Below are 26,429 nucleotides of genomic sequence, written 5' to 3' on the forward strand. Positions count from 1 at the left end.
AAAGGATATCCCAAATAGCTGATATAAAGGCAGTAGTAATAGCAGTGTTTCCTTTTTTCCTTTGTGTTGTACTTTGTTTTGGGTATACTATCTGAACTTAAACAGACAAATTATACAGAAAAAAATCACATGCTGTCTCAAGACTTACCGAAAATCATCCAAACTTAGGCTACCTCTGCAGTAACAGATAGATGAAATTATATAAGGAAAGGAGAGAGAGAAAGCCCAGATATTAAACAAGTTTCACTTCAGAACACAAAACAAAATTTAAAAGCTTTAAAAGTTACACAGGTGGATAGCATTCATCTCTGCAAAGAGAAAGAATTTTTATAACATAATAAAGGAAAGAAAAAGCACAATGGCTCATTTGGGGGGTTTTGTGAGTATGAATTCTAGATTATTAAAAAAAAGTTCTTAAACAAGTATGTCAGGAAATAATTTTGTATTTTTTGCCTTCATTTAGGCATACAATTTGCTTGATATCGTGGAAAGTATGCAGAGACTAAGCCACCAAAAACTTAGCACAAAAGACAAATTCAATGTTTTCCAACATGAAATCCAAGTTTGTATTAGATATAATTATGTGTCCTTCACACATCTTTAGTTTGAGTATTTTGAAAAGTAGGTTTTAGGCTAAGAAACAAAGCTAACAAAAGATCTCTAAATATAGTTTTTTAAGTTATTCTTTGAGTGTGGAAGAAACAGAACAATAGGTTAACATTAATGCATTAAAATTTTATTTTTAAAATACAATTAAATAGAACTCAGAGATAAAATACATGAATAAATACTTTAGATTCTTTAAGTCACTTAGCAAATAAGCAATGTTACTCTAAATTTCAATGAGAGAATGTTAAGTAAATCTTTTACTTACTCTATATAGATAAATGAGTAAGTATCACAGAAGCAGAGGACTGACAAGACTCATAGTTAATATTAAAATCAGGTCAATATAAAGAAAAACATACTTTTAAAGACCATAATCAGTACCCAGAATGAAAAGAACCCATATTTTGTTCCTGTTTATATTTTAAAGACAGCAAAATTATGTAATAGGTTGAAGACAACTAGATGATCTCAAAGTGGCAAAGAAAGCTTTCCATCTCTGAAGTTATGACTTAGCTATTCGGTAGGCTTGTGAGATCAAAGAACCACTTCCCCTTAAATCGTCCTGTAGAGGAAGGCAATTAAGCTTAATATCCTACTGTGGCACTCCAAATATCCTATATCTATAAACAGCAATAAATTCCACCTGTTTCTCAAATGATACTGGAAAATTTGATAAAAGTCTTAAAAAAGTATTCAAATCAAAGAAGTGTTTGGATTGGGTAAAGTATGCTATTTTAAATAACATGATGGAATTTTGTTAAATCAATGTTTCATGATTGTAATATATAAATTCAACAATCAAGAAATTCCAATCTGTTTGTACATCCCTTGGTTATATCAAAAAATGCAATACATTTTCTCCATAGCTAAGGCTTTCACATTTTTCCTTGTACTATCTAAAAAACTACTCTAGTTTCTAACCTATCTACCTCTATCTTTGTACCACATCTCCAACTTATTTATGTATTTACTAGATTCTTGCTCAAACTGGAAGGTTTTGAGAACAATGTGAATATCTATTCTGTGGATTTATACATTTGATACCTGTATCAATTTTGTACATATAACAATGTAAGGAAAAACCAAGGTATTAATTATCCAGTTTATAAATGGATAAAGCACTCTCTTCTGTTATTTCTTTGGGTTATTTAACTGCACAGAAGGTGAGAAGGGAAAGAAAGAAAAAACCCTCCACATTTGTAACCCGTAAGTACTCTAACATAAAATATTCTCTGAGGAAAAAAAATACCTGTCTAAAATTGACTTATCTATAGATTTCTTTTATGCAAGTAGTTCACAGGATCTAATAAAGCAGGTGATCAAGCACTAATATGTATTAATTATGATATTAGCAAGGCAATGGTGTGTATCTTGTTAAGTTTTTCTAAAATAACTTCAGGCATTTTCAGGTTACTATATGTAGTACAATTATATAATTACCTAATAAAATGTCTACTTATGTAGCAACGGAACCACACAAAGAAAAAGAGCTAATAAAGACAAAGATAGTATCACAAGAATGATTAGCATCAACAAGTACAAAAACCACACCACACAGATGACTTAGTATACTCACCTGTTCAATTTTGAATTGCGTGTTGGTGATTCTGCACCTCTTAAAAGTTGCCTGAAATACTTCAAAAAATTATGATTTATTAAACTATTTTATTTTTAAAAATGCTACTTTACCCTACTACTTTCCAGGTTAAAAAAAACAAAATTTAAATCAAATGAAAACAACCATAGACAAATAGAGTAAGGATTAAAATATTGCAAATAGAGATATTCAGGCCATTTAATTTCCACATGTCTGTAGTAATGTACGTAAAAGAAGAATGGAGTTTCTGCATCACCACAGCATTACACAGCCACTGAGGCATATGGCACATCAGGTGGATCTATTTGGCCATAGTCATCTACCTAATCATATATATACAAATACAGTTTTGGTATTGAGAATCATTTTTACAATAAACTTCTAATCTCCATTAATGTATGTAGTGAAACACAGTATTCACTTTTTTAGTTAATCATGTTTTATTTTTATTTTGCTTTTTGAATCACTCACCTACTGATATGAAAGCCATTATTAAATTTTGAAGGAAAATTCTCAAACAAGATTAATATTTTGACTTACCTCATCACTGTGGCAGAACATAGGTGTAAACACATTCTCTAAGAGAGACAGTACATGTTCATATGCTTCAAAAAGGCATCTCATAGTTTGAAGTTTCACAACATCTATATAAGGGCCTTCAGCAACTATTAAAAAAATTATATTGTAGAAATTGTTTATGAATACCATAAATACATTATATATTAGTTTAAAATGACAGTGAAAGAACATTCAAACAGTCGTAAAATTATGTTTTGCAGAAAATCCACTTATAAGGTACAGAAATCACACTAGGATGAGGAATCAGAACAAGTTCTGCAAGTATTAGCTATGTGAATTATGAGTAAATTTCTCATCAAAGCTTTTATCTTGTTAGATGAATACAGGAGAAAACTCTGAAAACATTAAAAGTGGTAAAAGGGCTATATTCTCATCAACATCTTTGACTTACTCTTTTGAATCTCTTCTACAATAAAGGGATCAAATCGAATTTTGTCAATACTTTCATCCAAACAATAGGTTTTATAAATCTTCTGCAACTCTTCATGAAGAGACAGCATTTCATCATTTGACAACTCTGGTCGCAAAATTCTATCATTGAATTCCTCTAGCAAATTAGGAAAAAGTAAGAAAAAATGAATTCTTTCAATACAACACAATACAATATAAAACATAATATATTATTCCCAGTCTAATTGTAATCAATATTAAAAACAGAAATTACAATCTATTCATTTTAAGCTTTTAAAATAATTTTAATTGGAAATAAAATAACTACCCAGATGAAAGAAAAACTTTTAACCAAATATTTTCTATATTAACATAAAATATGTAAACACTTGCACAGCAATACAAATTTCTAAAATTCAGAATAGTAAACAGATTTCTAAAACTTTTATTTAAAGAACATATTTGATTGACTTCTTATACCAATGGTCATTAATATTTTGAAATCTAATTCACTAAATAACAGTGACACTTAAGGCTTTTTAAAGTTCCAATGTTTTTAAATAATATTTCCTTCCATCATGGAGACTACAGACTACTGATGGAGCTGAGTACGTAAACAAATGAATCATTTTTTTTTTTTAATGACAGATAACAGCAGTAGGAGACAAAATATTAACTGCCTTTTCTTATTAGAAGAGGTAGTAATATGGAGTTCACTCCCTAATTCTTAATTACCCAACTGAAACAGAGAGGAAAGAAAAGAGTTTTAAAAAAGGGAACACCACATATATGATCCTGGGATTTGAAGTGATAACAGCCAAGAATTTTCAAAAAGGATGAAAGACACCAACCCATTCTGATACCCATTTTTTTAAGTTTATTTACTTATTTTGAGAGAGAGAGAGCACACACAAGCAGGGATGGGGCAGAGAAGGAGAGTGAGAATCCCAAGGCAACATATCCAAGACTCTCAGTAAAACCCAAGAAGAACATATAAAAAGAAAACTACATAGTAGAGTCAAATTGCTGAGAAACAAAAATAAAGAGGAAATCGTAAAACCAGCTAGGGAATATCTACAAAAAAGCCCAGGGTAATACCATACTTAATGGTATAACACTAAGTGATTTCCCCATAAGATCAGGAACAAAACCAAGGATATCAACTTTCACCACTTCTATTCAACATTATTGTAAAGGGCCTAGCCATTGTAATAGGCAAGAGAAAGAAACATAAGGAAGGCATAAACACTACAAAGCAAAAAGTAAAACTGTATTGCAGTTGACACAATTACATATGTAGAAAATCTTAAGGAAATATACGAAAAAGCTACCAGAACTAATAAATGAATGCAGCAATGGCACAGGATACAAAGTAAATATGCAAAATTGTTCTCTTTCTGTATATTAGCAACAATTAAAAATTTTTTTTTAATTTTTTTAATGTTTTGTTTACTTCTGAGAGAGAGACAGTGTGAGTGGGGGAGGGGCAGTGACAGAGGTAGACAGATAGAGGTAGAGGTCTTCCTCTATCTCTGCCCCTCCCCTGATCACACTCTGTCTCTCTCTCTCAAAAATAAACATTAAAAAAAAAAATCCTATATAGTCAAAATAATCAACACTGTAGTACTGGCCAAAAAAACAGACATATGGATCAATGGAACAGAAGAGAATCCAGAAACACACATACATGATCAAATAATTTAACAATTCAAGATGGGAAAGAAATGACTCTTCAGAAAATGGGTATCAGGGGGTGCCTGGGTGGCTCAGTCGGTTAAGTGTCTAACTTTTGATTTCAGCTCAGGTCAGGATATCACAGTTCGCAAGACTGAGCCCCACATCAGGCTCCATGCTGATATAGCACAGAACCTGCTTGGGATTCTCGCTCTTCTTTTCTGCCCCATCCCTGCTTGTGTGCACTCTCTCTCTCACTCAAAATAAATAAATAAACTTAAAAAACATGAGTATCAGAAAAACTGGATATCCATAACCATACGAGGGGAAAAAATGAAACTCCACTCCTATCTAATACCAATACAAAAAGATTTCAAGGTCACAAACCTACATGTAAAATATAAAACTATAAAGCATGTAGAGAAAAACAGGCATCTAGAGATAATATCACCTTGACTTTGGGTAACAAACATTTCTTATGGAAGTCTCTGAAAGCACTACCCGTAAATATAGATCTACTGAATTATCATCAAAATTTTAAAATTCTACTCATCAAAACTATTCAGAAAATGAAAACACAAGTCATAGTCTGATATCTGACAAAAGAGTTGCATCTAGAATATATAAAGAACTCTGGGGCACATGGGTAGCTCAGTCAGGTAAGTGTCCAACTCTCAATTTCAGCTCAGGTCATGATCTCAGTTCGTGGGATCAAGCTCTGCATCAGGCTCCATGCTGACAGCACAGAGCCTGCCTGGGATTCTCTCTCTCCCCCTCCCCTGCTTCTCTCTCCATCCCTCTCAAAATAAATAAATAAACTTAAAAAAAAAAATTCCTATAACTCAATGACAAGAAAAACAATTCAATAAAAAATAGGGAAAAGACTTAAACACTTCCACATACCAAGATATTCGAATGACCAATAAGCATATGATAAAGTGTTCAACACTAGTCATTAGAGAAATGCAAGTTAAAAGCACAATAAGATACCACCACACACCCACTAAAATGGCTAAAATTAAAAAAATAAATAAATACCACCAAATTTTTGTAAAGATGTAAAGCAACCAGAATTCTCACATATTGCTAAGGAGGGTACAACCACTCAAAAATAGTACAACCACTTTGGAAAACAATTTGGTAATTTCTCATATAACAAAATATATATCTACCCTGTGACCCAGCAATTCTACTTCCAGTTATTAAGCATATGCCCAACAGAAATCTTTAGACAAGAATATGCATAGCAATTTTCTTTATAATAGCTCAAAAATGAAAGCAGTCCAGATACCCATCCACAAGAATGAATTAAAAAAAAAAGAAAGCCCACGCTGTGGTACACTCATATAAAAGAGTATTACTTAGCAATAAAAAAGAGCAAACTATTCCTCTACACAACAACCTGAATCAATCTTAAAAAGCATAATCTTAAATCAATGAAGCCAGGCACAAAAGAGTACACACGATGTACTCCACTTCTATCAGGAAACGGTACAAGCAAAAGTAATCTGTGGGGAAAGGAATGAGAGCTGTGTTGGCTCTGGCAGGAGTGGGAGCAGGGGTAGCTCGTCTGGGAAGGACCCCAACTTTCTGGAGTGATGGAAACGTTCTGTTATCTTGATAAAGGAGTAGGTTACACAGATGTACAGATGTCTCCAAACTGACCAAACTGTACATTTAAGTTCTATGAGTTTCACTGTAAATTACACCTCAATTTTTTTAAAGTTATATTTTTTTTTTTTAATTTTTTTTTCAACGTTTATTTATTTTTGGGACAGAGAGAGACAGAGCATGAACGGGGGAGGTGCAGAGAGAGAGGGAGACACAGAATCGGAAACAGGCTCCAGGCTCTGAGCCATCAGCCCAGAGCCTGATGCGGGGCTCGAACTCACGGACTGCGAGATCGTGACCTGGCTGAAGTCGGACGCTTAACCGACTGCTCCACCCAGGCGCCCCTAAAGTTATATTTAAAAAGGAAGTCAGTTGGGGTGCCTGGGTGGCTAAGTCGGTTGGGCGTCCAACTCTGGCTCTGGTCACGATTTTGCGGTTTGTGAGTTCGAGCCCTGTGTCGGGCTCTGTGCTGACAGTTCAGAGCCTGGAGCCTGCTTCGGACTCTGTGTCTCCTTCTCTCTCTGCCCCTCCCCCACTTGTGCTCTGTCGCTATCAAAAATAAGTATAAAAAAATTTTTTAAAAATAAAGAGGAAGTCAGTTGATCGAGGTCCGTTATAGATTATGTTACAATGTGGAAAGGAGTGGACACCAGAGACAACTCAAAGGTGATCTTAGAATACCTAGTAAAAAGAAATTTAGTACAATGACACCCTACAACAACATCAAATCTGATCTAAATATTCAAATATATTTAAAATATTTAATGTATTAAAAAGTATAAAAATGACTTTGCTAAAGTGCACGGTAAGCCTCACCCACAGTCAGACATATCTGCAATACATGCACTGCTCCTTCTTGTTTCAGAAAGTTCATAAAACGAAATAAGAGATCTTGCTGCTCTCTGATTTGCTTCAATTCTAACTTCAGCACCTTGATACAATATGAGAGAAGGGTAAGTTAAGGCCATATAAACACATGATAAAATTGTTTATATCAAAAATAATATATGTTATTGGTAAAAATACTTACAGATGGCTTTTTATTTCTAGGTTCTGCAAATTTCTGCAAGAATGGAACCAAAGGGGAAGGCAGTTCAGTTGCTTTTTCAGGCTTTGAAGAAAGAGAATTTATTAATTCAATACAAGTGCCATGTGACTGGACAGATATAAATCAAAAATTAAATGCAATCTGAATGTTTCTAATATAATACTCACTGGACTGTCATCTATGAAGATGATAAGCAAGTGATTCACAGTATCCTAATAGAAAATAATACACATAGGTCAAAATAATTCCATTACCATCTTCTCCCAAAATTCTCAAAGCTTTATTCATATCGTGGAAGTTTCTAGAAAAATGAAGAAAATATGGAACAGTGGCAAAGCATCTACACATATGTAATATAGAGGGACTTTAAAAAATCTGTGATGCAGGGCCTCACTTTTAGGAAAGTGGGCAAAGAAAAGTTATTCTGACTTTGGCATTCAAAATGTTTATATGGGTGCCTGGGTGGCTCAGTCAGTTAAATGTCTGACTTCAGCTCAGGTCATGATTTCACGGTTTGGGCATTCAAGCCCCATGCCAGGCTCTGCGCTGTCAGTGCAGAGCCTACTTCAGATCTTCTGTCTCCCTCTCTTTCTCTGCCCATCCCCTGCTTACACATGTGCTCACTCTCTCTCTCTCTCTCTCAAAAATAAACAATAAATAAAAAAAACTTTAAAACAACACCAGGCATAATGTAAATACTCCATACATGTAAAAATAAAGTGTTTATAAATTATTCCTGTTTCTTCAAAATCTTACTAGTTCAAGTAAGAGGAACTGAAGTGTCCATCAATGGATGAATAAACAGAAAAATGTGGTATATACCTACAATGGAATATTATTCATCCTTAATAAGGAATGAAATTCCAATATATGCTACAACATGGATAAATCTTGGAGACATCACGCTAAGGGAAATAAGACTGTCACAAACAGACAAATACTGACTGGACCCACTTATATGAGGTACCCAGAGTAGTCAAATTCATAGAGATAGGAAGTGCAGTGATGGTTGCCAGGGGCTAGGAGGAAGGAAGAATAGAGAATTATTATTTAATGAGTACAGAGTTTCAGTTTTGTAAGATGAAAAGATTCTACAGATGAGTGGTAGTCACGGTTGCTCAACAATGAATGTATTTAATACCACTGAACTATACATATAAAAACATTTAAGATGATAAATTTTGTATATATTTTACCACAATTCAAAACCATTTTTTAAGCCTTACTGGATCAGCTAGGAAATCCAAAGATGGAAGGAACACTGAACCAGACAGGATCTCTCTTAAAAGTAAGGTCAGGGATCTGGAAAAATAAACAGTATTAGACATATTCAGTGATTTACATCAGTTCTTACCTGGGGATCTTGTTAAAATGCAGACTAATTCAATAAATATGTCCCAAGATTCTGCATTTCTAAAAAGTTCCCAAGTAATGCGCATGCTAGTGGTTCACAGACCACACTTGGGAGTCCTGTACTGACCAGGAGAGAGTACTATTTAAGAGAAAACAGCATTTCCTTAACAGGAAGGATTTGGGTGAGCACTAGAAAATACTCATCTAGGAATATTTAAAATATTTAATATATTTCGAAATTAATGTTTAAAACTAATAGGTTTTTAACAGTATAATTACTTTGTAATTATAATATTTAAATTAACATTATAGAGGAACCTGGGAGGCTCAGTCGGTTAAGCATCCGACTTCAGCTCAGGTCATGATCTCGCAGTTTGTGGGCTCGAGCCCCACATCAGGCTCTCTGCTGTCAACAAGGAGCCTGCTTGCTTCGGATCCTGACCCCCTCTCTCTCTGCCCCTCCTCCGCTGGTTCTCTCTCTCTCTCTCTCTCAATAAACTTTTTAAAAAAATAAATAACATTATATATTAATTTCTTTAAAATAAAAATATTTTCATTAAAATGTTTAAAATTTAAAAAATGGTAATACAAATTTTAGGTCATAAATAAAGTAATATTTAAAGTACATCACTAGGGGCACCTGGATGACTCAGTTGGTAGAGCATACAACTCTTGATCTAGGGGTTATGAGTTCGAGTTTCATGTTGGGTGTGGAGATTACTTAAAAATAAAATCTAAAAAAAATAAAAAATAAAATAAAAAAAAGTACATCACTAAAAATAAGCCATAATTTCTCTTCTAAGAATTATTAGGATAAGAGTAATGAGGTAACTTTATGCAATAATCTAAACATGTTCCTGCCAGAACAAGGAAGGACAGTCTAGATGAATTCTAATTATTCTTCTCAGGTATATATCTTAAAATACAAACATATCAGTTTAGTTTGTTCAAAGTGTTTCTGCCACTAAGTCACAATGTATATGTCTTTAAAATGGAACACCAAGAATGAACAAAGTATAATGATCTCAAAAAAAACTGATTTTATCTATATTTACCTTGGGAATTTCCAAAAAAAAAAAAAAAAAACCTTCTAAGCAACACAACACATCCAAATACTTAGTACCTAAAATGGCATTTTAAGACCGGACAAACCGTACTTCTTTAAAAATGAAAAGTTATTCACATCATTGCCTAATCTCAAGTTTTAGTGTACTCCTATTATGATCAAAAATAGCAACATACAGGGGCGCCTGGGTGGCTCTTGATTTCAGCTCAGGACATGATGTCATGATTCATGAGTTTGAACCCCACATCAGGCTCCAAGCTACCAGTGTGGGGTCTGTTTGGGATTCTCTCTCCCTCCTTCTCTGCCCCTCCCCTGCTCTCTGTCTCAAAATAAACTTAAAAAAAAAAAAAAAAAGAATATCAATACACATATGGCATGGTATGCAAATACCGCTATGACATTTTCCAGTCTATTTATACCTGCAGTCTGTTGCTTTAGGAGGCAAAATATAAGGAAAAAGTAGTTCAGTGAGTTTCCTTAAATAGTGTAATTCATCTCTTCGACTCCTCAAAGCCACATGAAGCTCTGGACCATATTCTTCTAAAGCAGCTTGCTGTAAAAACTCTGTATTTTCTACTACAGAGATTAAAAAATAAATATTGAAAGAAGTTAAGTAACATTAACTAACTCCACCCATTTCCACTCACAAACAGAAAATCATTTAACACAGTTATTCCTTTCATAACCCTCCTTTCTTTCCAATATGTATTTTACTGGGAAATTTTTCACAAATAGGATATAAAAAGAATAATTCCCTCCTTGCCAGTTTTTCAATTTTGCAAAAATTTGATTAAAAAGACCCTTTCCCAATACAAGCAAGAATTTTAACTTGTATCACTATTTTACACATTATATTAAACAGGGGTGCCTGGGTAGCTCAGTCGATTAAGTGTCCGACTCTTGATTTCAGCTTAGGTTATGATCTCACAATTGAAGAGATGGACCCCTGCGTCAGTCTCTGTGCTGACAGTGCAGAGCCTGTTTAGGTTTCTCTCTCTCCCTCTCTCTCTCTTTAAAAATAAACTTAAAAAAAACACAAATTATATTAACAAAAGCAAATATTTATTTTAAAAAGTGGAAAAACTACAGAAAATTTCTAGCACATACAAAGCTGTTGCTATCAAATGTTACATCTGTTCATCCTTTGCAAATAAAAAACAAAACAAAACAAAACCCCTGTTAAAATTCTTTATTGTCTCTGCTTTCAACATCAAAATAATTCAGGTAATCTTTTAAAGCACTTATGGTATAGAAACTGGCTTTTTTGATTAGGTTCTGTACCTTCTGCCCAGCATATAGGACACAAGAGGTACAGAACTGTAGAAGTCCATGAATAGATACATTACTTAATGAATATTAACTGATGATAAAACTTATATTAACAGAAAGTTTTCTTTAAAGGTCAAATACTAAATATTTTAACTTAAAGGTAATAGTATTGCCACTGTTTTTTACAGACCTCAAAAGAGTAGAAGAAAAACAAGTCATGTTTTCCCCTATTTGCATTCTGTGCCTAGTTTCAAAATCATGGCTTCTATGAAGGGAATCTTAATCTAATTCAATGGCATGTATTTTTCATTATTTTCTTCTATTTTTATTAAAAGAGAATGCAAGCACATTTACCCAAAAAAGTCAATATATGCATACTACTAGTGTGAATACTAAGAAGATAAATGAAGGCCATCTGCGCCTGAGGTACAAAAGGACTGGCAAAGGCAGATGTAGTTTTCACAAGAAATGCATTTTATTTCATAATTATCCAATTATTTGCTAAGCATTTTCTCCAAGAATTTGGGACACAGGTTTTTAAAAATTTGTCATGAGCCGGAATTTAAAATAAGACTAAGCCATGCTAAATTACAACTCTACTTCGTTAACAAACTGATATGATCTTGAACAAATGATATAATCCCTGTAAGTCTCAGTTCCCACATCAGTAAATAGTTAAGTAGTTATTAACACTGAAAAGTCATCATGCAAAATGTGTAAGTAATTATAATAGTCAATGTGATTAAGCATTTACACATAAAATATAAATTGAATCACTAGATTGAAATCTATTCAACATCTGTCAGACTTGAAAGTTTTTTGTAGTTCAAGATAATGAGAAAATAAATCATGCAAAACATTAAGAGAATACAGGGAGGAAAATCTTAATTGGGAATGTAAACAAAATATAGATGCTGGAAAACAGAGCATGGACTAATCCCCACTAATCATCAGTAGTTAGTAGTTTTCAGACCAAAGCAGGAAAGGTCTCCAGAATTCATGACAAAGGGATATCTTTAGGATGAAAGACTAGAGAGTAAGGTCCTTTTGCACAGTTTATTACTGAATTTAAATTAAACCAGTGTTTCTAAATGTGTACACATTCAGTATTTCTAAGAGCCATAGAAGTACTTACATAGAAAACATCTATATAAACCCTATTCTCAAAAGACAGATTATAGAGAAAACACCGAGAGTAAAAGGAATATGGATGAAGAGATGAACATTTAATTACTTTCTGAATTATGCACAATTGTGGGGCCAAAGAATTTAGAAAATAAATCCACGCATTAAAGAAATGAAAATTCAAAAATCTGAAAACCTTTTTTACAAGTCTATCTAATTCCCTGTCATAATATTTAGAATACCAGGACTTTTGAATAAAATGAAAGTCCTTCTAAGCTCTGGCCTTTTACTTCTATGGATCTCATTAACTACAATATTATTAATGAATCTAATCTAGCATTTTATGACAATTTTATAACTGGGAACCACTTTTTGCATTAATAGTAGCAAGTTAACAACCCCTCTCTTGTAGTCTCAACAATAAATTTCAAATTATCACTCTCTTAGAGACAAAATAATTTGGGAATTTTATTAAACTGATTAGTTCAACTAAAAATAAAATGGGCACCTGGGTGGCTCAGTCAGTTAAGTGTCAGACTCCTGATTTTGATTCAGGTCATGATCTGACAGTTCTTGAGATCAAGCCCCATATCAGTGTGGAACCTGCTTGGGATTCTCTCTCTTTCTCTGCCCCTCTCCCACTTGCGCTCTCCCTCTCAAAATAAATAAACATTAAAAAAAAAAAAAAGATGCTGGCACAAGAACAGACACTCAGATCAATGGAATAGAATAGAGAACCCAGAAATGGACCCACAAACATATGGCCAACTAATCTTTGACAAAGCAGGAAAGAATATCCAATGGAATAAAGACAGTCTCTTCAGCAAGTGGTGCTGGGAAAACTGGACAGTGACATGCAGAAGAATGAACCTGGACCACCTTCTTACACCAGACACAAAAATAAACTCAAAATGGATGAAAGACCTCAATGTAAGACAGGAAGCCATCAAAATCCTAGAGGACAAAGCAGGCAAAAACCTCTTTGATCTTGCCTGCAGCAATTTCTTACTCAACACATCTCCGGAGGCAAGGGAAACAAAAGCAAAAATGAACTACTGGGACCTCATCAAAATAAAAAGCTTCTGCACAGCGAAGGAAACAATCAGCAAAACTAAAAGGCAACTGACAGAATGGGAGAAGATATTTGCAAATGACATATCAGATAAAGGGTTAGTACCCAAAATCTATAAAGAACTTATCAACCTCAACACCCAAAAAACAAATAATCCAGTAAAGAAATGGGCAAAAGACATGAATAGACACTTCTCCAAAGAAGACATCCAGATGGCCAACCGACACATGAAAAATTGCTCAACATCACTCATCATCAGGGAAATACAAATCAAAACCACAATGAGATACCACCTTACACCTGTCAGAATGGCTAACATTAACAACTCATCCTTGGCAAGGATGAGGAGAAAGAGGATCTCTTCTGCACTGCTGGTGGCAATGCAAGCTGGTGCAGCCACTCTGGAAAACAGTATGGAGGTTCCTCAAAAAACTAAAAATAGACCTATCCTATGACCCAGGAATTACACTACTAGGCATTTATCCAAGGGATACAGGTGTGCTGCTTCGAAGGGACACATGCACCCCCATGTTTATAGCAGCACTATCAACAATAGCCAAAGTATGGAAAGAGCTCAAATGTCCATCGGTGGATGAATGGATAAAGAAAATGTGATATATATATATATATATATATATATATATATACACACACACACAATGAAGTATTACTTGGCAATCAAAAAGAATGAAATCTTGCCATTTGCAACTATGTGGATGGAACTGGAGGGTATTATGCTAAGTGAAATTAGTCACAGAAAGACAAAAAATGATATGACTTCACTGATATGAGGACTTTAAGACACAAAACAGATGAACATAAGGGAAGGGAAACAAAAATAATATAAAAGCAGTGATGGAGACAAAACAAAAGAGACTCATATATATGGAGAACAAACTGAGGGTTGCTGGAGGGGGTGGGAGGGGGGATGGGCTAAATGGGTAAGGGGCATTAAGGAATCTACTCTTGAAATCACTGCTTCACTATATGCTAACTAATTTGGATGTAAATTTTAAAAAATAAAAAATAAAGTTTAAAAAAAAAAAGATTTTGGATGTAAATTTTAAAAAATAAAAAATAAAGTTTAAAAAAACAAAGATGCATCCATTTACTCAAAGCCTGAGTTCAAAGTGTTTGTCTTTAAAACAAAGACTATAATTAAAAAAAAAAAATTTTTTTTTTAAATGAAAAAAGAAAAAAAAGGGTGCCTGGGTAGCTCAGTTGGTTGGGCATCTGACTTCAGCTCAGGTCATGATCTTACAACTCGTGGGTTCAAGCCCCACGTCGGGCTCTGCGCTGACAGCTCAGAGCCTGGAGCCTGCTTTAAGTTCTGTGTCTCCCTCTTTCTCTCTGCCCCTCCCCCACTCACACTCTGCCTCTCTCTCTAAGATAAATAGACATGAAAAAAAAATTTTTTAATGAAAAAATAGAACAAAGACTATATTAAAAATACCTTTCTCACATAAAAACCTGCAAACAAATGTTTGTAGCAGCTTTATTCATAACTGCCCAAACTTGGAAGCAAGCAAGATATCCTTCAATAGGTGAGTGGATAAATAAACTGTGGTACATCCATACACTGGAGTATACCTGAGCAATAAAAAGAAAAGACCTATTCAGGGGCAACCTGGGTGGCTCAGTTGGTTGAACATCCAACTTTGGCTCAGGTCATGATCTCATGGTTCATGGGTTTGAGCCCCACTTTGGGCTCTGGGCTGACAGACAGCTCAGAGCCTAGAGCTTGCTTCAGATTCTGTGTCTCCCTCTCTGCCCCTCCTCCACTCACATTCTGTATCTCTCTGTCTCTCAAAAATAAATGAATGTTAAAAAAATTTAAAAAAAACAAAAAAAGAAATAAGCTATCAAGCCATGAAAAGACATGGAGGAGCCGTAAATACATTATTTTTAAATAAAAGAAGCTAGTCTGAAAAGGCCACATTATGATTCCAAGTATATCACATTCTGGAAAAGGCAAACTGTATGGACAGTAAAAAGATCAAGGGTTGCCAAAGGTTCATGAAGGAAAGAGGGAGAGATGATAGGTGAAACTAGTCAAAACCTACAGAATGTACAACACAAAGGGTAAACCCTAATGAAAACTATGGACTTTAATAATAACGTATCAATATTGGTATATCAATAGTAACAAATGTACCAATACAAGATGTTAATAGAGGAAAAGAAAGAGAGATGGGCACTCTCTATACTTTCTGCTCAATTTTCTGTAAACTTTATTTATTTTTTTTTTTTTAACGTTTATTTATTTTTGGGGGGGGGGCAGGAAGAGACAGAGCTTGAACGGGGGAGGGGCAGAGAGAGGAGACACAGAATCGGAAACAGGCTCCAGGCTCTGAGCCATCAGCCCAGAGCCTGACGCGGGGCTCGAACTCACGGACCGCGAGATCGTGACCTGGCTGAAGTCGGCCGCTTAACCGACTGCGCCACCCAGGCGCCCCAATTTTCTGTAAACTTTAAACTGCTCTAAAAACTAAAATTTACTGGGGCACCTGGCTGGCTCAGTTGGTGGATCATGTGACTTTTGATCTCTGGGTTGTGAGTTCAAGCCCCACAATGGGTATAGAGATTACTTAAAAATAAAATGTTAAAAAAAAATAATAAAGAAATTTACCAGTAAAAAAAAACACTTTTCCTATGCTTTTTCCTGACGGTTTGGCCTTGACAAAATGGCTAAAGACAATCAGTTTGTTTTTGCCAGTGACAGGATGATGATTTTTAAGTTAATTTTTTTATTCAATTAAATTACACATATTCAAACTACTACTTTTTGAACATGTTGAAAGTAAAACTATTTTAGTTCTTATGATATAAGATGAACACAGAAAACTAATTCAAATATAGAATTTAAAACGCTTCTCATACCTGAGGAATTACTCAGCAAAAAACAAACTAATGATTCGATTTAATTTTACTTCAACCCTGCTGAGAACATAATTTCCCCAAACGAACTGATTATATAACTGATATTATGAGACACAGAAAATTGGTTCTGTGTTCAGATGAATTTGGGATGTGGTAAGTTAAAAACTAAGTAGTCAAAGCTATTTCTTTGCTGTAGGACTACTCAGAAACTTTGGTATGCTAGTATTTACTGGGAATTTCCAGAAGGGGAATATAATATATAGTAATTACCAGAAAATATGACCATGAAACCTCTTCCACATGGTTATCTACATGGAGTAGTATGTAGTATCGATAAAGAATACCAAAAGCATTAGGAAAGCACTGACAAAGAATACCAAATGCAAACACAAGGAAAATCAGTTTTGTAAAGAATCAACCCTAGAACACAGAAGTGATTTTGTTAAAGAAAAATTCCAGTTTGATCTAAGAGCAAGAAAAGTCCCAAATGAAGATTTCACTCATTAATCAGAAAACATTTACTATGTGCAAATCATGACAGTATAAAGAGGCCAGGACATACACAAAAAAATGCAAATAGGTGATCCTAACCAAAGCATAATACACAGTTAAAGACAAAAGTAGATTAAAATATCTGACTAGACAAGAAAGTATTTAAGTATACAATTTAGCCTCTATAGCAGAGTCACTAATTTTAGTAGAGAGAGAACATGATAATTGTAGTACTATGAAATTAAATGGTAGTGATATATACAATGGGCTGGAATAGGTCAAAACTGTTGAAATCATTAAGAAAAAAAGAAAGAGGGAAGAGATTATGTGAGGTACCTCAGAGGAAGTAATGAAGGCAAGACTATTATTCAAAAAAAAGATGAAAGTCATCAATAATGTATCCAAAAGTTAACTGTATTTTAATTTTCACAGATTACTGCGTTTTTGCAATCACTTACATTGTAAAACAAAATACTGAAAAAGATTTCAGTTTAAAGGAATACTTTCACAGCATTTGTGAATATCAGTTAATGCATCAGTATTCATACTTAGGTATTTAAGGTGAAAGCTGATATATAAAAATCACTCAAACTTTGTAGTAGAAAACTATATTACCTTTCTGACTGGCTTTAACTATCACTTCTATATGCTTCATTGCTGCTTTTAACAGTTTCTTGGTTATAATAGATGGAATATCCACCTGGAAAAATTTAACATTAAAATAATACTTTTTAACATTAAAAATAAAACGACATTAAAATAAAATAACAATTAAAATAAACAAAATAAATAAAATAACATTAAAATAAAATAATTACCAGTGAGTTACAACGGCAGGAATATTATATTTAAGATGCTGGAACACATGATCTTAAAAGTTAGAGATATTATTTAGAAATCTTTCAAAAATAATTTTCTTGGATCATACTAACTGTAACTTTAGACAGTTTTCTACCATGGTAAAGAAAATGTATATTAAGGGTGCCTGGGTGGCTCAGTCAGTTAGGCGTCCGACTTCGGCCCAGGTCATGATCTCACGCTTTGTGGGTTCAAGCCCCACATCAGGCTTTGTGCTGACAGCTTGGAGCCTGGAGCCTGCTTCACATTCTGTGTCTCCCTGTCTCTCTGCCCCTCCCCTCCTTGCACTCTGTCTCTCTGTCTCCCAAAAATAAATAAGTATTAAAAAAAATTTTTAAAGAAAATGTATATTAACATGCATACACTATATACTATATTTTTCACAAAATATATCTTTATTCTTAGTTCTTTCATGTGTTTCTTTTAAACACAAAGAAAAATCTCAAGTAACATTATCCCTTTGAGACCATAAATTTCTGTTTATTAAGGTTACTTAAAAATGAAGTTTTCCATTCAGCTTACAAGATAAATCCTGGTTTTAGGCTATATGGAAGCATTCTATTTTGGAATAACACTAAATTTCATCATTCCCCACAGACATTTTTCAGCTTAAAGGCTGGAAACTGTGATTATTGCAGGTTAGCAATGAAAGGTGGAGGGCTTATATGCACGCACAGAAGAGATAAAAAAATAAGACTGAATTGCAAATAAAATGAATCACCAAAAACATGTTTATTGACTTCAACAGGTTTATCCTCTACCACAATACTCAACACATTATATTTTTCCCTTTATCAAAGGCATGAAAATATTGCATCATAGTAAAGTTTTGTGTTAACTCTTCTTTTTAAATTCTACATTAAGGAAGGGGGGAAAATCCCAGGCTAATAAATCTAATAACTGTGATGGATCATAAACCCCCAATTTTTAGTGATCTACCAGTAAAACCCAGAGCAGTTAATAGATATCTTTTGGCTGTATAAGATAAAACATATTCAATAAGAAGGGATATTTTTATTAGTTTTTCTTGTTGCAAAATAACATGACTTTTCATTTCTCCCTCATTTCTTGCCCTCAGTGATTATAAATTGCTTTAATATTTATCAAACAGGATGTTTGTTTTCAAATATTATATAAAATCTTCTAAGAATACTCATGAAAATTTTCATTTATAAGTTCCATTTTTAAAGACTTGAGGTCACAATCAAAATGGTAAAATAATGGGTTCGTCACTAAACTTTAATTTAAAAAAAAATACATCACTATTGTGTACCCTTAAATGATTCTTTGTTTTCATTACCCCCAAACTGCCAGTTTACATTATTTAAGCAATGGTATCAAGGACAGAACACTGTACTAGGAATAAGTTGACCCAGGCATAATCCTTGACCCATTAGCTACCTCTGACACTTCATCAAAGTTAGTTTCTATATAATGGGTATGATAATGACCCACTTATCTCCCCGGATAATGATGCAGATAAAATGAAAAGAAAGGATGGGGTGCCTGGGTGGCTCAGTCACATCTGACTGACTAAGCATCTGACTTTTCATGTCGGGCTCAGGTCATCAGGTCATGATCTCATGGTCGTGAAATCAAGCCCCATGTCGGGGTCCGTGCTGAGGGTGGAGCCTGCTTGGGATTTTCTCCCTTTCTCTCTCTGCCCACCCCCTTCAAAAATAAACATTTAAAAAAAAATGAAAAGGATAGATAGCGTTAACAATCCAAAAAACAAAAGAATATATTTGCAAATCATATATATGAATTCTTATAACTCAATAATGAATAGACACCCCGGTTAAAAAATGGCAAAGAATCTGGATAGACATTTTTGAAAAAAAGATATACAAATGGCCAATAAGCATATGAAAAGATGCTCAATGCCACAAGTCATCAGGGAAATGTAAATCAAAGCCACAATGTTACTACTTCATATCCATTAGGCATGGTTAGAATCCAAAAATGAGATAATAACTAGTTCTGGCAAGGATGTAGAGAAATCAGAACCCTCATATACTACTGGTGGGAATATAAAATGGTATAGCCACTTTGGAAAAGAGTCTGGTAGTTCCTCAAAAAATTAAACAGAGAGTTACTTGTTTGACCCAACAATTATATTCCTAAGTTTACACCCTAAAGAAATTAAAATATATATCCCCAAAACCATTAAAAACACTTGTACACAATGCTATGGCATTATCCAAAATAGCCAAAAAGTGGAAATAATCCAAATGTCCATCAACTGATGGATGGATAAACAAAATGTGGCATATCTACACAATGAAATATTATTCAGACCTAACAAAGAAGTCCTGATACATGCTACAACTATAACATGAATGAACTTTGAAAACTTTATGCCAAGTGAAAGTAACCAATCACAACAGGCTGCATATTACATGATTCCATTTATATGAAATATCCAGAATTAACAAATCTATAGAGCCAGAAAGTAGACTGGTTGTTGGCTAGAGCTAAGAGGATGAAAGAACAAGGATTAATGGCTAAAGAATGAGGTCTCTTTTTGGGTGACAGAAACAGTATAAAATTGCTGTGATGGTGCATGACTCCAGGAATATCTGAAAAAACACTGAACATTTAAATGAGTGAGCTGTCTGGTATACAAAGTAGACCTCAATAAAGCTGTTACCAAAAAGTACATATAAAGCAATCCAAGTATGAGGTACTATGATTTTAAAATCACTAGGCTTGGGGCGCCTGGGTGGCTCGGTCGGTTAAGCGTCCGACTTCGGCTCAGGTCATGATCTCACGGTCCATGAGGTCGAGCCCCGCATCGGGCTCTGTGCTGACAGCTCAGAGCCTGGAGCCTGTTTCAGATTCTGTGTCTCCCTCTCTCTGACCCCCCCCCCCCCCCCCCCGTTCATGCTCTGTCTCTCTCTGTCTCAAAAATAAACGTTAAAAAAAAAAAAAAATTAAAAAAATAAATAAATAAATAAATAAAATAAATAAAATAAAATCACTAGGCTTTCTCAAAGCCTAACACAGCAGAGCTATTCTTCTAAATTAATACTTATAAATTTATTGTAATGAATCAGCTTTTTGATCAATTGATTTTATTTGACTTACTCTAAGTTGTAATTTAAGTGACTTACTATCAACCAATTGATATTTCTTACTAAATCTTTTATTCCAATTAAACTCTATATATGTGCCTTAGAATTTTTTCAACAATACGATTAAGGGGCGTCTGGGTGGCTCAGTCAGTTAAGTGTCTGACTTCGGCTCAGGTCATGATCTCGCGGTCCATGGGATCGAGTACTACATCAAGCTCTGTGCTGACAGCTCAGAGCCTGGATCCTGCTATGGATTCTGTGTCTCCCTCCCTCTGCCCCTCCCCCACTCACATTTTCTCTCTCTTTCTCTCTCTCTCTCTCTCAAAAATAAACATTAAAAAAATTTTAATTAAAAAGTAGACAATGTGTTTAATATTTATCAACTTTTTTCTATTTATAAAATGGTAAAAGTTCAATATGAAGAAAAATAAAGATGAACTGAAAGAAGTGCATGGTAAGAACCAAAAATCAGCATCAACCCATCATGTTGGTAAGAGTTAACAATAAGGATATATATGTACTTAATACACATATTAACAAGCTTTAATATGTAAGCTTTGTTTTCAATGTGGAAAAATACCACATATATTATTTTCCAGCCTCTTCCACTTGATTATATAAGGAAAATAATTTCTCATGTAAATAAGTACTATTCTACAAAACGATTTTTCATGGCTGTACAGGATTCTATAATTAGCATGTTCTATATTTTAATCAACAATTTTATCATTAGACATCAGATTTTCTTTTCAGTTTTCCTTTTCTTAAATTATACTACAATGAATCTTCGAGCATTCATTTTTACATACATCTCATGATTATTTAAAATATATTATCAAAAATATAATTAAATTTGGGAGTATAGACGTTTTTAAGTCTTTTGTTAAAGATTACCAAACTGCCCTCCAGTATATGAGTTATACCAATTTGGATTTGTACTTGTTCTGCCTGTTTCCCCACAATGACCATTACTAGACATTATCATTCTTTCCCAATCTGATAGGCAACAGAAGAGCATCTCATCAAAAAACTGTATTTATTTGATGTGAGAAAACATAGTCTCAAGTGTTCATTGGCCATTTTTATTTTTCTTTTGTGAACTGCTTATTCATATTTTTGCATATCTTTTCTACAGTGATTGACTATTTTGTTAATTTCTCAAAAAAGTATAGAAACATTTAATAAGATTTACCTTTATTTAGTAATTGTAGAGAGATGATATATACCAGTTTATTGTCAATGTGCTCAATTCTATCAAACTGACAAGGCAGTATACAAGCATGTGTGTCTATAGCCAACATACTGTAACTACATACAAAGACCCAAACATATGACTTGAAACATTTTTTTAAAAAGTAGATCATAATCATCGCCATTTACTCAATAAATTCATCTAACTAGAACGAGACTTTTTTTCCTACAGTTGTCTTTAGTTGTCTTTTTATTTCTAATTACTACAAACCAAGGTGCATTAGCATTAAAGGAAGTAAAACTTATCAATAAATCAAAAATGACCCATTTACCTTTTAATCTAAAAAAATTAAAGTGAAGAAAAAAATACTTATAGTATAGGATAAAGTAAAACTAAGATTAAAAAAAAAAAAACACCTTTTTAGGAATAATAAAACCCCAAATTCCCAAATTGCTCATTATAAATATATACCTTGTGAATCCTTCGAATTAAGACAGATGCAAAAAACCGTAATGTAATTCTCAGTTCATCAACAAAGGACTCATCATCTGTTACATCCCTTCAATTAAGGAGAAAAGCAAGCATTTAAGAGCTCAGAGAAATACACCATTACTCCTTCCACAAACCCGGGAAAGTTCAGAACTTCCTCTTTTTTTCCTTTTAATTATGCTATTTTCCTTTGCTTTTTAAACAATGCATTACATTACAGAATAAAAGATAAAAATGTACAATGAAAAAATAAGCATCTCCCATAATTCTAGTACCAAGACATAATCATTACTAAGTAAACTGTAGTATATATTTCCCTGTAGACAACCACATATACAAAGTTATATTTTTACAATACTACAATCATTTTCTAAACATCATTAAAGAAATTTCTAAGAAACAAAACAAAGAATAATATGAGAGGAGCAACAGAATTAAATTAATACAAAATTTTAATTTGGTTTAAAATATTTATAGATTAATATTATAAACTGATTGTAAAGGGTAAAAAATAATATTTCTATTTGAAAAAGAAAATAAAGTGAAACTCAAACATTTTTAAACGGAAATTTTAACAACTTTCTTCTGAGAAGCTACTTTTCATTTTCCTGAAGTCTTGAGGTCCCTAGAAGAATTAGGTCACTTCCCTAATCAAAGCAAGCGAGAAAGGTATGTATAATGGTGATATCCTGAACTTGGAGATGGTGCTATTTAGTCCCTTGGCAGAATAAAGAAGATAATTGTATTAACCACGCTTCCTACTATTAATCCCAGGAAAGTGGCTATTTCAGTATCAATAACTACACTGAAGAGAAAATACATACTTTAATATTTAGAAATACAGCCACCTTTAATGAAGAGTCATAACACGGGCAGGAGTGAGGGGAATATTCACAACAGGATTCATTATACAAAAAGACTTATCATCAACTTTACTTAAATGGCAAATGCCCCATATTTAAGACAGAATCCAACATAAAAATATTAATTTACATAGCTTTTCAGGAAAATATGGCATATAAATTGGATATTAAGTTTAATACATATAGAGCATCTCACCTACTAGCGGCTTTTAATTAGAAAATTCAAAATATATAAAATTAAGACAGATGTCATTGAATATTACACCTGTAAGTCATATAGGTGTAAGTGTTCAAATATGTAACTAAATACACGATGTTTTTGTAAGGAAACATTTATTAAGTATATAATTTGAATTTCTGATTCTCAAACTAGATTAATTTTTTAGATCTAGAGTATTTTCTATATCCTTCCAAGGCAGAGGGTGCTTGTACATCCATAGCAGATACTAAAAACAGTTACTTTGGAAAAAAACATTAATATTCTAGGAAAATACTATTAAAATTATATTTCAATTTAATGAAACATCTGAATATAAATTTGCCTCTAAATGTACAATTATTTCAAATGTAAAAAGCGCATACAAAATATTAAGTTACTACATTCAGGAGTGATAAGAAATTCTCTAAGTTGATTTTCCTTCAAAAAGCAGCCTAGGTTTTTCTTCTTTGCTGTCACTAAACTGTTAATCGATTGCCTATGTCTATGATTCTTACCTAGGGCCAATTATGCCTCCCAGGTAATATCTGGCAATCTCTGAAGACATTTTTGATGATCACAAATAAGAGGATGAGGGGGTATTACTGGTAGCTAATGGAAAAAGGCCAGGAGTTCTGCTAAACATCCTATAATACACAGGACAGCCCCTCCAAAAGAAGAATTACTTGGCCTAAAATGTCAATAGTGACAAAGTTGAGAAATCCCGGCCTACACCGAAAACATTTCATTAGCACACTTCATTGTATTCAGTAAAGAAAAAAGGTATTATAGAAAGAACATACCTGTACCACGGATAAACAAAGTTTTCCAACACTAATTCAAGAACCTGTATAAAAATTATTTTTTAAAGAAAAATCAAATTAATTAACTAATTCTAGGAAAATAAACCATACTACTGAATAATATATATCACCAAGAACCAATTTTATTATCCTAAATATTGACATCTAATATCATACTTTCACATGACAAAGTGTGTATGTCAACCTTACATGGTTGTTGTGATGATCAAAAACAAAATATGAGGGGCACCTGGGTGGCTCAGTTGGTTAAGTGTCCAACTCTTGATTTCAGCTCAGGTCATGATCTCACGGTTCCTGAGTCCAAGCCCCATGGTGGGCTCCGTGCTGACAGCGAGGAGCCTGCTTGGAATTCTCTCTCTTCCCCTCTCTCTCTCTGCCCCTTTCCTGTTTGTATGCAAACATGCTCTATCTCTCAAAAATAAACATTAAAAAAAAGAACATATGTGAAAGCCGTAAAACTCCATAAAAAGAAAAATTGCTATTAGAATGATATACACACATTTCTAAATATTCCTACAATTAAATAAAAAAAAAAAAAACCACTTAAATTTTTCCTGACTTCTCTGAAGAGTCACTGAACTACAAGTTCTATGGAAAGAAGAAAAATATAGGTTAGCCTTTTAGATTCCTAACTTTCTCTATAAATCAGTATTCCTTGAATAAAATGAAGAAACAAGTAGGTAAGACTTACATAAGGGGTCAAATTTAGGAATCAGTGATTACTTTTATAAGGGGTCAAATTTAGGTATAAGTGATTACTTCAGAAGGGAGAATTGTGACTAAAGAAACAATGAGGGGGACTTCTGGGGTGCTAATAATGCTTTGTTTCTTGATCTGGGTGCTAGTTATATGGATATGTTTACTTTGTGAAAATTTTAGGCTGTAAATTTATAATCAGTATATAAATTATAAGTAAAAAGTAACAAAACTAAAGAAACCCTAGGTGTTAAACTTTACATTTCTTGGAGCACTTGGGTGGCTCAGTTGGTTGAGCATCTTTTTGATTTCAACTCAGGTCATGATCTCACAGTTTGGGAGTTTGAGCCCTGCATTGGGCTGTCTGGGCTGACAGTGTGGAACATGCTTGGGATTCTCTCTCTCTGCCCCTTCCCTGCTCGCTCTCTCCCTCTCTCTCTCCCAAAATAAATAAATAAACATTAAAACAAACACAAAAACAAAAAAAACTTTCCATTTCTTGTGTCTGGGTGTAGCAGTATGTTAATTTTTAAAAAGACCTGCAACGGGGTGACTGGGTGGCTCAGTCAGTTGAGCATCCAACTTCAGCTCAGGTCATGATCATATGGTTCCTAAGTTTAAGCCCCACATTGGGCTCACTGCTAGTAGCACAGAGCCTGCTCCAGATCCTATGTCCCCCCCACCACCTGACCCTCCCCTGCTCATGCTCTCTCTCTCTCTCAAATAAACATTTTTTTTAATGTGTCTATTGCAAATGTAGAACCAAAAGTTTTAAAAAATAATAAAAAATAATAAAGACTTGCAACAGTGGGCAGTAACTTTTAAAAGCAGTAAGGAGAGAATGAAACAATATATCTAATCTGACTATATGCCTATATTCCTTCTCTGGCAGCAATAAGAAAGGTTGCAGATTCTCTAAATATTAAGGCAAGATTTGATTTTTTTAATTAGAAAAACTAAGCACTGGTGATTATCAAGTGGGAAAATAAAATACATATAAGCAGGGATATGACACAGAAACTAGAAAGTCTGCCATTAAACATCTGGTCTTATTTTATTTCCCAATTCCAATCACTAATTACTATTGATTTTACATCCTGAGTAGCTCTCTTCTACAGCTCCATTGATCAGTCCTTATTTTCTCACTCCTAAATTGTAGCAACAGCCTCTAAACTAGTCTCCTTCCAAGCTAGCTCCCTTCTACCCACCACAAAGCTGTTAGAGTAACCTAAAACATATATTTGAACATATTATCCCCCCCACCCCGTATAAACCTTCAATTTCTCAAACCACAATATATCAAAGTAAGAAAAGTGGAGCTGCACTAATTTTAAAGGGGTGGGAGAAAGATGTCTGCCAGCAGCTGTGACCATTACTTTCTTTTCACCTCCCACTACATCCTATGAGTCACATCTGAAAACTCCAGTTACACAGTTCAAAAATCACTGGCTTCCATAATCAATTACACTCCT

General features: G+C 33.8%; 1 protein-coding gene across 10 annotated transcripts in view; it reads right to left on the reverse strand.

Annotated features, from left to right (window-relative positions):
* Positions 1-26,429, reverse strand: part of SNX14 (sorting nexin 14) — a 99,061-nt gene that overhangs the window by 49,092 nt on the left and 23,540 nt on the right. For 7 of the 10 annotated variants that reach the window (XR_015251374.1, XR_015251375.1, XM_086707350.1 and 4 more), the window contains exons 5-16: positions 24,241-24,284; positions 22,361-22,448; positions 17,381-17,465; positions 10,347-10,503; positions 8,735-8,810; positions 7,676-7,720; positions 7,491-7,571; positions 7,277-7,391; positions 3,177-3,332; positions 2,747-2,871; positions 2,186-2,244; positions 149-175 (exon numbers count right to left, since the gene is read on the reverse strand). Coding sequence is in view for 8 of the 10 variants with exons in the window: in XM_086707350.1 (XP_086563476.1) it covers positions 149-175; positions 2,186-2,244; positions 2,747-2,871; positions 3,177-3,332; positions 7,277-7,391; positions 7,491-7,571; positions 7,676-7,720; positions 8,735-8,810; positions 10,347-10,503; positions 17,381-17,465; positions 22,361-22,448; positions 24,241-24,284 (1,058 nt within the window). In the remaining 2 variants the exon portion in view is untranslated. The remainder of the gene's footprint in view (positions 1-148; positions 176-2,185; positions 2,245-2,746; positions 2,872-3,176; positions 3,333-7,276; positions 7,392-7,490; positions 7,572-7,675; positions 7,721-8,734; positions 8,811-10,346; positions 10,504-17,380; positions 17,466-22,360; positions 22,449-24,240; positions 24,285-26,429) is intronic. The other 3 variants (XM_086707352.1, XM_086707356.1, XM_086707355.1) reach the window with 1 other exon arrangement.

The sequence above is a fragment of the Puma concolor genome, chromosome B2 (genome assembly GCF_028749965.1).
Source record: "Puma concolor isolate L17-30 chromosome B2, mPumCon1.1.hap2, whole genome shotgun sequence".
Taxonomy (NCBI): Eukaryota; Metazoa; Chordata; class Mammalia; order Carnivora; family Felidae; genus Puma; species Puma concolor.